At 33.0% G+C, this 12,186-nt stretch overlaps 1 protein-coding gene across 1 annotated transcript; it reads left to right on the plus strand.

The window, feature by feature from the left end:
* LOC18586835 (uricase-2 isozyme 2) lies at positions 2,169-11,063 on the plus strand. Its single transcript, XM_018129484.1, has 8 exons — positions 2,169-2,569; positions 3,365-3,457; positions 5,096-5,171; positions 7,554-7,663; positions 9,322-9,413; positions 9,674-9,847; positions 10,048-10,141; positions 10,770-11,063. The coding sequence occupies exons 1-8, from the start codon at positions 2,363-2,365 to the stop codon at positions 10,851-10,853; spliced, it is 930 nt and encodes a 309-aa protein (XP_017984973.1). The 5' UTR covers positions 2,169-2,362; the 3' UTR covers positions 10,854-11,063.

Consider the following 12,186-nt stretch of genomic DNA (forward strand, 5'->3'; position numbering starts at 1 on the left):
CTGCATCCCACAACAACATTTTCAATAAAACAGTTATGTAATTTGGTTTGAAGATAGCTTCGTCACTGTTCCAGAAAGCTATGACGAAGATATTCAGTCCAATATTAGATAATGCATTTAACTATATAGATGATATCTTGTTCTTTTCTCCTAACCAAACATGTTATAGGTAGCTTTTGAAAGATTCTTAAGCATTGTCTAGCATTAAAAGATAATGTCATCTAAAAAAAAAAGATGACATTAGGCGCTACAAAAATCGACAGGCTAAGAAATGATAATGCAATTTTTTTTTTTGGGAGTTGACATATAAGCCTATAATGTGTGGGATATATGGTGCATGATGTTGGACCACTAACAAATTGGCATTATGAATAATGGAAAATCTAGGATATAGGAGATGAGCAATCAAATTCTTAATTATGAAAATGCATTTAGCTAGCTTTATCTATACACCCAAACAAATAGGATTTGCATGCATACATGCAAAAAAACTAAAAAAGTTTCAAAACTTCACATCCATTCAACATTAAATACTAAAAAAAAAAAGATTTTTACATGAATGGAAACTTAAATCAACCAAAACCCAAACATAAGGCACTTGGGCACAGTAACTAATATCTAATGGTAAAGAAAATGAGAATGGGAAATGGAAAATCTCAACTCTTAGCCTTACACTTCACAATACGAATCTTGGGAATTGTTTTGTACTTGGAGAACAAAACAAACCTAGCATCAGATAAAGAAAAACCAATCATTGAAAAAAAATGCAAGATAAAAAACAAACCTAGGATTGGGAAAAAAGCACTATCCATGGGAAAAAAAAAAGTAAACACCCACAAAGTAAAACAAAAGAAATGAAAAAAATAAAAAGCAAATAACAAATAAATCTTAAGAAAAAAAAAGAGAGAGAACTTGAGGAAAATAATAGAAAGAAGAAAGAAAGAAAATAGAGAAAATTGCACAAGCTATAAACAAAGAAGGTGGAGGAATCAAAGAGAAAAAGAATACTGAACCAAAAAGATAGAAAAGTACAGAAAAATCAGGCAAAACCTAATCTCAATATAACTCTAAGTTAAAGTCACTATCAAAGTACCACGTCTAAGCACCCATTGCTCTTTAACAACACAACACCACATATTAACAACCATTACTAAAGAAAAGAGAGGAAGTTGCAAAGGCTATAAATAAAGTAGTGAAGAAATCAAAGAGAATAAGAATAATTAAAAGAAATGACCAAAAACAGTAGAAAAATAGACAAAACCTAGTCCCAATACAAGTCTCAATCAAATAACAATTACAACACTATGTGTCAACACCCGTAGCTCTCAATTGTCCCCTCCTCATGACATCTTTCTGATCTAAAGATATAAGCTAATATTGCATAAATCAAAGTAAGAATGCAAAAGCAACAAATTTTTAATTTCAATGTTTCAATGTAAACATAAAAAATTAACAGATCTAAGAATCAGTAGAATTTGATGAATAAAAAGCATAGATAGCAGTGTAAACATTAGAAATTAACAGATCTAAGAATTAGTAGAATTTGATGAACAAAGAGCACTAAAGAAACGAGATTGAGAGTAAATTATAGCCATAGTATAAAGAGGAGATTACTTTGAAGAGATCATTGCTGTTAGTAAGGCGAGAATTGAGAGTTCCAACACGGAGATTGGGTATATTGAACTATAAAATTAATTTCAATTCTTTTTTAAAAAAAGAAAAAAGCATATTTAATTGAAAAAAAAGAAAGAGAAAATACTCTGTAAAGTGGAATGTCAACAGTGCATATGTGTTAAAAAAAATAGTATATATAATTGTTCCAACCCATTACCCACAGTGAATCAAAAACCGTCAAAAACCGGATACTGTGGGCAGGGTGCAGTCAACGAAAAGTTTTCTTAGGAAACAAACACGTCATCATGCTTGTCGTCGTCCCCGCGAGCTAAACATTTAATGCTGCCTTTGCCCAGTCACGGTTATGGTAGGTGAACTTCACGCTCCTCGTCAATTCAATTCTCCTATGAATGAAACAAGTTTGAAAAGTCTGAATTTACAGTGGAAGGAATCAAGTTATTTAGGCAAGGGATCTAGTAAAAGCACATCCAGCCAATAGAATAAAAGAAAAAACAAATGCTGTCTTCCCTTTGAGGATATAATATTATAAAATGGAAAAAAAAATGATGAGATTTGTAAGATTCCAGATGTGAGGGAGAGTGGGGGCAGGTGATGGGGGAGATAAAAAGAAATACGTGCAAGTTTTCCCTTATAAAAATTGAGTGGATCCTGCCATTCTCTGCCTCCACACCTATTTAAAGCCTTTCCGAGTTGGAAATTTCGGATATCCGCAAGAGGAAGAGGAGCAATGGCGAAGGAGATGGATGGATTCAATTTCGAGCAAAGACATGGGAAGGCAAGGGTCAGAGTAGGCAGAGTTTGGAGGAGCAAAGATGGAAGGCGACATTCCATGGTGGAATGGAATGTCAACATTAGCTTGCTTTCCAATTGTACAGGCGCCTACGTCCGTGACGACAACTCTGACATCGTCGCCACTGACACCATGAAAAACACTGTGAGAATCTTTTAATATTAAACATGTTTTCCCTTTTTCCTATTCTGAGGTTAGGGGTTGGTTGGTTGGTTCGGCTTGTTCTAGGGTAGAGGTTGGAACTTCAATTTGGTAGCGTCATTTATGAATTTCTGACTGCTATAAATCTCGTACTACATAATGGATCGGAAATGTTTCAAAGTTTCGGGGAAAAGAATATAAATTTGAGAAAATCTGGGGGCCAACATGAATGTCAGAAATATTCAATGAGGATTCATCTATCTCTTGAATTCATGGTAGTTTTGATGCGTGCTTAGGCACTTTACAATTTCTTTTCCAAGTTAATAACTCAGGTTTGATCTAAAGGTTGTTACTGTTATAAAGAGAATTAAAGTACAAGGCTTAAATCTTCACTCCACGTGTACTTTATTTTATGTATTAAAAGAAAATTAACTTTTTTTTTTTTAAAGAAAGAATTTGAATCCAACTCTTTGAACAACAATATATGCATCACTTATCCTAAAAATAAATGATATTTGGCACTTTTCGAATTGTATTATGCTACTGAAAGAGATCTATAAAGTTAATAGGATGATATGGAAAAGTATTCGTTTACGCAATTGGTTCGACTGTGGAATAGATAATGAGAAGACAAAAGAATTGTAGGAGTGTATCTCAATATAAAAATTAATCTTCAAACCATAATTTCTTAATTAAGTATTCATCATTTTTACAGTCATGTTGATTGAGAAATTCTCTCTCGTATCAACAGCATTGTTGCCATGTCATCTGAAAGTAAATGTTAAAATTACAATATAGGTTTATGTCAAAGCAAAGGAATGTTCTGAGCAGCTTTCTGCAGAGGAGTTTGCGATTCTACTTGGCAAGCACTTCACATCATTTTATCCACAGGTAGTTTCTTGATATTTAAGAATTTATTTCAATCTGATGAAGAAAAAGGCTCAAATTTCCTTCAATAACTTTTGAGATAATGGTAGGGAGACGGATGATTCCTTCTCTTTCTTAGTACGAGGATAATGTACTTTTCGTTTTCAGTATCACGAAGAAAACAAAATGTAGTGTTTCTCTTACAGATGCATTCCTGAGTTGATACCTCATTCATTTTGGTGGCTTGGGGCAACTTGAGGTCTAGGATTAAATAACTGACATCCCAATTTTGAGTTTTGAGTGAAGTACTGTCTACTTAGTGTTATCACAAAGAAGGAAACCATAGGTGAATATGAGTGGGTAAAGTGAAACATGAAGCTATGAACTCAACATTCATGTATGAAGGGATTAAAATACAACTATAATATTTCTGTCTTACAATATATAACTCAACAATGTTTTGGGCAAATATATTCGAGTTGGGACATAAGCTTCTTTTCTAGCGAGACCTTCCTTCATTCATTTATTAACCTTGACCTGAGAAAACAAACAATAATGATTCACACATCACAAAGAAACTATTCATGTCAACATTAAATCAAAATATATAGAAAATGAAAAACAAACAAATCAAATTCTAGATTGATCTGTGTATTCTTGTTTGGGTTTCATTACAGAAAAAAGTTTAAGGTTTCATTGCCAAAATTTTGAGAAAAAAGTCAGTTGGAGAGTTTTTTCATTAGTCAAAGTAATCAAGACTAGAGACAGCTGACATCTTCTGAGAAATTGTTAATGGTGCTATTTACATTGCTTACCTGACATATTAAATTCATAGCGGCCTAGAATTTTAATCTGAACTCTGAAGAGTTTAAAATGATATAAGAAATAGAGGAGGAGCATTATGAGGTTTTTATTAAGTCTTCTATTTGAGCTTGTTGAAATAAAAATTCTTACCTCTACAAGCTTAGGAGACTTACTTCTTGAAATTTATTATGTTTTGTAACAAAATAAATAAATAAAATAAAAAGCTTTGCTGTGTTTATCAAGTACTTTTAAAATACAGTCTATGCTTTATTCATTTGCTTTTAGTCATGGTATGATGAGCTTTTCCAGGAGGAATATACTTTTGTTCATTCTCTTAAAATATGTTGGAGATGCCTATCAATGAGCAAACCAAATTTTCATTCTTTTCAAGCATCATCTAATTATTTCTTGATTTGCCTTATAAAACTTCAGCTGAACATTTAACTAAATCGGCTTCTTCATGCCACTCTTTCTATCTCTGTTCATGCATACTTCTAGAAATTTATGTATCTTTAAAGGTCACTTGATGACTTCTTTTCCATCAATAAACTTGATTTTGAGTAAGTTTCTCGTGAAAGTAAAATACACCTATTTTACAATTTTTGGTATTTATTGAGCATATAAGATTGAATATGATCTTGAGCTGGCATTATCTAATAAGTGAATTAACATTAATGAGCATCTTAATAACCCTTGCTTGACTTGTTGACAAATTTCTTGATTCATTTTATGACCTTAGTTTTGAAGCATATAGGCTCTATATTTAACACTTGAGTCATTTTGGTGTAACACATTAAATATTATGTAAAATGCTTGTCGTTTTGCTGATGCAGACATTTGGTATCTCTTTTTTTGTAGGTTTTTACTGCAATAGTAAAGGTAGTGGAAAAGCCATGGGAACGAGTATCTGTTAATGGTCAAGCACACGAACATGGTTAGTCTTCCCAATCTTTTAGGGTGAGCTTGCAATAGTTCCGCTTGATATCTGATGATTTTCTTGCAGGATTAACTATCATCAATAATTCTTTCTTCCTACAAGCCCCATCCCAAACAATAAACAAAAAAAAAAAAGCATGGTTGAAACTTTTTCTTTTGATTTTACATATTTCTTTAAAATGCGAGATGTCTTTTGCTTGAATGTTGCTTAAGTTCGTCTCTGGAAAGGGGCAGAGGACAAGTAAATCATTCATAGAAAAAGGAGGAGAAGAAATTGCCTCTGTCCTTGTCATTGTACTTGTAAATTGTAGTTCTCTCTGACTAAAAAATTAGGGTTAAGAGATAGATTATGTGAGTGAGTATGAGACATGATTTTTTTATGATGTTGTATTAACTATTAAGAGGCTTTTTCAAGAGTTCCGGCATCATCAATTTTTTTTTTATAATTGGGGGAGGGGGAATTCGAACTCTACTCTTTAGGCAAAGGATCATGCACCAAGCAATGGGCCAAATGCTTGGGTGCAGTTCCTGCATTATCTTAGTAGGAAGCGGAAACAAATTATTCATTCTCTCTAAGGATAGCTGCTTCTCTCCTTTCCATTCTCTTTTCTGGTTTTCTGGTTGTTGCCATTGAACCCTCACAAAATGAAAGTTTTATTTTTTGTTAAAAGATGAATATTTGGTTTTATTTGGCAAATTATTGGCTTTTATAATCAGATAAGATGTCATCTTTGTCCAGTAAAATTTATAGAACTTCGATATGAGTGACAAGTAGGCAAATACTTAAGTAATTTTCTTTTTCCTCTGTTTCTTTTCTTTTTTCATTATTTTTATCTGTGACTTCTGCACATGTATGCTCTTGCAAGCTTAGCCTTATAAATTTAAAGCTTTCATTAAATTTGATACGCATTTCCTGTTGATTCTTTGAATGGTTTTCTCTTATTTCTTGTTCTTGACAGTTTCTTCAGTTTTTTATATTTCTTAGGATGGGAATACAAAGATTGAAATACAATACTGAAGTTGTCTTGCACTATACTTTGCTCATAATGTTCCATTTACCTTGAACTTTAAGGCAAGGGTTTTTCATTTGGGTGAGCATGGATGCTCTCAACCAAACCTTTAACCAATATGTGATGCACATAACCAATTTGCACAGAAACTGTTATGTGGAAATTTTGGGCAAGAATCCTCTCCTTTTGTTTTTCGATAGAGCGAATATCCTTTCCTTTCCTCAAAAGTAATGGAGATCCCATTACTTTTACCATAACTTGATTGTTGATGAAGCAAGAATCCTCTCCTTTTGTTTCCCCCCCATATCTCTCTCTCTCTCTCTCTCTCTCTCCCCCCTTTAGGTTAGGTTTTGTCAGAAACCTCTGGCTTCTGTTCTTCTGATTATTGGGCCTTTTTAAAGATGAGTATTTGGAGTTCCTGAAGTACTCAATTTAAAGTTTGCTATTTGCAGTTTAGCATCTTTATTTAAACCAAAATTGGATAACTTGTTCTTAAGTATAGTCGAAATATATGTACATGATATCAACAAAAACATGGAACCTGTTGGGAGAGTGGGATGATAGGTAGGCCATGAAGTTATTAGAAGAACCAGGGAGTGACATCTGGGCCAGATGCCATTGATTAAGATGATCGGATGGTGGAGATATTGGACTGGTTATGTTTGACTTCACCAATGAAAGATAATCTCGTGGTGATTGCCAGAGCACCTTGCATGGTGACACCATTATTCAATAAAGGCAAATGTGAGAAACTGGAAGAGGAGAATGGGAACAAAGTTGGAGGAAGAGAATAAGATGTTTGTAAGTAGCCATGTCTCAATTTTTTTTCGGCAAAGGATGAAAGTAATAGCCACGCCATTATTTGAGTGATGGGAATGATCCTTACCCTGAAAATTACACATGCGTAAGAAACCATGGCCAACTCACCAGGCATTGCTCAAAATGTCAGGATATTTGCAAGTGCATGTGTGAGAAATGAGAAAATTGTGAAGTTAGTATATTTCCATTTCCTGACGTACAGAAATTGAAGCCCCACCTAATGTGTCATCAGGTCTGCAAACCTTATTTGTTAGCCTTTCCAGAAAAAAGTGTTACCATCATAAACCCAAGTAGAACTTTTATAAAGAGGATCCCCTTTTACACCTTAAATGTAACATTTCACTGTTATTGTGGTCATCATTCAGTAGAATTGAGAGAAGCATGTGGTGGTCAAGTAATTATTAATAGGGTTGTCTCTGTGCAACCAAGATTGACAAAGACTTATTTCTTTTTATTGATTATAATGTACATCTTTCTTGAGTACTTTGATTTGGCTAATAATGAATGTGGTTGCAACTTTTGTCAAATATTTGTTATCTCGTTTATTGAAGGCTTTAAACTTGGATCCGAGAAGCATACAGCAGAGGCAATTGTACAGAAATCCGGCATTTTACAGCTAACTTCTGGTATTGAAGGCCTGTCTTTACTGAAGACAACCAAGGTAAATTTGTTGGTCTTTTTGTATTTCAGATAATGCAATCGGCTCATATGTTTTAAATTTCTTTTCGCATGAACACAAAAGAAAAATGTCTTTTCTTAAAAGTAATTATGTTTATAACATGTTCTTTTAACTCCGTTGGATATGTAATTCTTGCAATTTCTATACTGTCCCTTTTAGCTGTCTGTTTTTGCTATACAATCTGCTTACTGTTTGCACTCCAATGTTACGTAGAAGTTGCATTATCCATCTATAATCAGGACATAACTTTGAAATGCAGTTCTATGGTAGCACAAATGAAATGATCACAGCACTGAATTTGAACCATATCCATTACATTCAGTAGTTAGCACTAACATCTGCTTACAAGCTTCCTTTATGGGAATAAATTTCACTGAGATTATGGTAGTCATTCTGAGAGAATTTTTTTATGTCAGATGGATCTTTTAGATTGCATTGTGAATTTACTTTCCTGGATCTCAATTTTTTAACCTTTAGGAAGCAACTGCTTGAACTTTCTACTCAAAAGCATTCTGCAAATGTGCCCTAAAACAATAAAAGGTTCTCCTTTACTGTGTTGATTGCAACCGAATTAGGAAACATGAACTGCTGCTCTTGTTGTCTTCCTTATCTGTCCCCCATAACGAGTTTGTTTTCTCATGTTAATAAAATTTATTGGATCTTAATGAAATCTTCTGAATAAAATGTTGATTATTACATTATTCAAATAATTGGCAAATATAATATCTTGTCAACAAGAAATAGGCTTTTAAAAATCCATTCTTAAAACAAGCTCCTCACGAGAGAAAGACAAGGAAGAAATTTGATGTTCGATTATAGGCTGTGTTATTTTTGCAAGATATTTTTCTTGTTTCCGGCCTTATGAAGTAACATATGAAGGTCATTATGTAATAACTATATAATTAGCCAAAGGCCATTATGTGTCTTCCATGTTACCATTTCTTGAACGCAATTCTATTTAAGAATTGGAGGAGCTAGGTATGGATGATGTGCCCATCTTATCATAAAGCACCTCTTCAGTAGTTGTGTTGCTAATTTGATGCATATAATATCTCCTAAGTAGTGTTTTAACTCATGGTAGATTAATGATAATATTCTGTATCTTCGTATCTAGTTCCTCCTTTTACTCATGGTACTAGACCATGTAACCTTAATGATGGTTAGTGCTAACAGTGCACAAGTGAGGGAGCAGTTTCTTGGGCTAAGAAATTACAAGTGACAAAAAGTCTGTTGTAATCCTAACAGGATTTCTAATTTATCAGATGTTGCATTTCAAGGTTCTATATACGCCATTTGTCCTCTAATGCTGATCAAATTCCTAAACGGGTATCAATACCTACCCCCTGCATCCTCTAGTGCTTTGCATATGCACCTAGTTTGGCTTTTAAATGTTCTACACTTATGCACCTTTTGAAGCATTCATTATTGCTGGCTTTTTATAACATATTGATGGGTTTTAAGGCACTGTCTAATTTGAAGTTCTGGTTTCATTTGATGCATCTTGTTAAATTTTCAACAAATTTGGTACTTGTTAGGGTTAATATTTAGTACTTAGTTCAATAATACTCTTCTGTTTCTATCTTTTAAGCTAACATCTTTTTGATTTCTGTGCTGATTTTTGGAGTTTGTCCTATGAACAGTCAGGATTTGAAGGGTTCATTAGGGACAAATACACAGCTCTGCCTGAAACGCGTGAAAGGATGCTGGCAACGGAGGTTACCGCATCTTGGAGGTATAATTTCTTTTTCTATTTGTTAAGTTTGATACTAAGTTAAAAGAAGGCATCCGGGTAATTTGTTAACAATATGCAATAGTGTAAAAGCCTTTTCTTGAAGATTGATTTATCATGCTTCAGGTGTATTTCATATGAGTTTGATGCCAATATAATACACTGAGATGCTGACTTGATTCTTAACACAGTTTTTTTGCTCCCTATTGAGTTTAGAGGGTGCTTAATTGTTTCACCAAAATATATGTGGTTTGTGGATGCAGGTATTCATATGAATCTGTCTCTAGCATCCCTCAAAAGCCACTTTACTTCAATGAATGTTACCTGAATGTGAAAAAAGTTTTGGCTGATACTTTCTTTGGTCCTCCTGACGGGGGGGTATATAGTGCATCTGTTCAAAGCACTCTTTTTCATATGGCAAAGGCTGTACTTAGCAGGTTATCTCTCTCTTGCTCTCTTTCTTTATGAGCTCGCACACACTTGTGTACTCATGTGCATGAATGGTCAGATGTGCACCAGTGCATGCATACACATGATGTTAGAACTCTTTAGTTTTAGACACTCAGCTTCACAGTTTTCGTTTTTACGTGGTGCAGTTTTGAGAATTGATATTCATCTTGGTTTTAATGATTTTAAGGTTCATGGACATATCATCGGTTCAATTAAAAATGCCAAATATCCATTTCTTACCCGTTAATATATCAAGCAAGGATATCGGTGTCATTGTAAAGGTATGACTCTTTGCCATTACATAACTGCCAGAATGTAGTTACTGGAATGCAACTGGTCATTGGTCATTTTAAGGGAGGGGGAGGAGGGGGAGAACTTAATATAGAATAAGAGGATTGGATGTTAAAAGTTAACACATTGGATTTGAAGAGGTCTTCCTACAGTATAAAAGTAGTAGTTAATGACATTTGACTGTCAAGCAGATAAAATTTTTTTTTGAGTTTTCAGCTAAAAAGTGAAAATGGTGCTGAAGATTTCTGCCATGTTTATAGCCCTTGTCCAGTCACCTGCTCTACTGCCTGTTGTCCTCTTGCTGATGCTTCATTAATCAGTGTTCTTCTTTCTTTAACTTTTGGACTCTCAACTCTGTTGGTATATTCTTCAGAAATTTATCCTTTTCCATGAATGTTATTGTTTCTAGTGCTTCTAATGCCAGTTGGAGTCTTATTTAGAGAGTGATTTCAATGGAAAGTAGGGGAAGCAGAAGCAGAATGTCCCTTTGGTTCTTTTTAGTGAAACTTATACGGAGATGATGGTGATGAATTGTTGAGTTGCTATCTAATATATAAACACGGGATAAAGTTAACCTTTCTTAGTGACATTTTATGATGATACCGATGATTAATGCAGTTCAATGATGATGTTTATTTACCGACGGATGAACCACATGGATCGATTGAAGCTACCTTGAGCCGTTTCTGGTCAAAGATGTAGCTGCTGAATGTACTATGGTCGAAGTATGGTGCAGGTTCTGCTTCCTTCTGGTTTCATTTTCCTGTAATCTGCAGGATAGTATATTTTGTTTATGTAAAATAAAGAACCTGTTCACAAAATGTTCATGTTAAATGATCATATAAAAAAAAAAAACAAATTGTCAGAGGATAAATAATAAATTTCAATTTATTTGGCTTATTGATTAGTGCATATTCCTTTTGCTCGAATCTTCTTTCTATAAAAAAATTTAATGTTTTGCACCCGAATATTTGATTCATTGGTTAATATATGATTCTCAGTTCAAATTTCTTTTCTCTCAATTATAAAAAAAAATTAGCTGTAAGAATGAGCTTTTTTTTTTTGAAATTGGGAATTTTTATTAATATGATCCACATGTGCATCATTTTCTCTCCAACCATAAAGAAAGTGGATGCATTTTTCATTGCATATATTTATTTTGGAAACTAAAATCATAAATAAAAATTATTTCCTAGAAAGTCTTCCAACTTTTTGTCTCAAATCTTTGAATCAGGTTTTCATTCAAATAAGTAAGTTTTTAAGTAAATAATTATTGGGTTTATATTTAATGCATTGTTAGAATATTGATTCTATACATTATCGGTGAAAAAACTTCAGTGTCATAGGTCCTAGAAGATATCCAACAAAATTGAGCACATTGCTGCAATAAAAAAAGAATAATTAATTATTAAAAAAATTAATATTTAATTTTAAAATTTTAAAAATTTTAAATTTATTTTTATAATGATGTGACATGATTTGGTAAACGAGTAGTATATAAAAATTATAACTTGTCATTGCATAAAATATAAACTCATAATAATACAAGTGAAAAATAAATTATCATAAAATTTAATCCGAATAATTTGCTATCATGAGTTAAATATAAATCTACTTGTAAAAATCAAGTATTTATAAGTTTGTTAATATCGTGTATTGAATTTTTTGACAAAAAGAAGTTGAGAGATGACATAGGTAACTTGAGAAAGTGCGAATCTCTATGAATATTTGATTTTGATGTTTTTCTCCTCTTTCATTTAAATTCAAGTAAACTTAAATTTCACATATATTTCTTATATTATTACTTCTTATTTATATCTTATTTAATTTTAATTTCGAATAAAAAATCTAATATATATCCCCCCCATAGATTGCCATCTACACCTGAGCTAATAATATCGAGCAAACCTTATTCTAACAGTGAAGGGGCAAGAAATAAAGTAAATTCGTCATTGGTTTCATCTAGCATATGATAAATGGGTCCGTTTTCTTTTTATCAATTGCAGGCATTCGGATCACTAATAACAAAATTTAA

Source organism: Theobroma cacao, chromosome 10 (assembly GCF_000208745.1).
Source record: "Theobroma cacao cultivar B97-61/B2 chromosome 10, Criollo_cocoa_genome_V2, whole genome shotgun sequence".
NCBI classification, from domain to species: domain Eukaryota; kingdom Viridiplantae; phylum Streptophyta; class Magnoliopsida; order Malvales; family Malvaceae; genus Theobroma; species Theobroma cacao.

Bases quoted from the DNA above. Each gene is read 5' to 3' on its own strand.
- LOC18586835 (XM_018129484.1), top strand. From the start codon at position 2,363: ATGGCGAAGGAGATGGATGGATTCAATTTCGAGCAAAGACATGGGAAG. The intron at 2,570-3,364 runs GTGAGAATCTTT...ATTACAATATAG, and splicing joins CTGACACCATGAAAAACACT to GTTTATGTCAAAGCAAAGGA. The intron at 3,458-5,095 runs GTAGTTTCTTGA...CTTTTTTTGTAG, and splicing joins TCACATCATTTTATCCACAG to GTTTTTACTGCAATAGTAAA.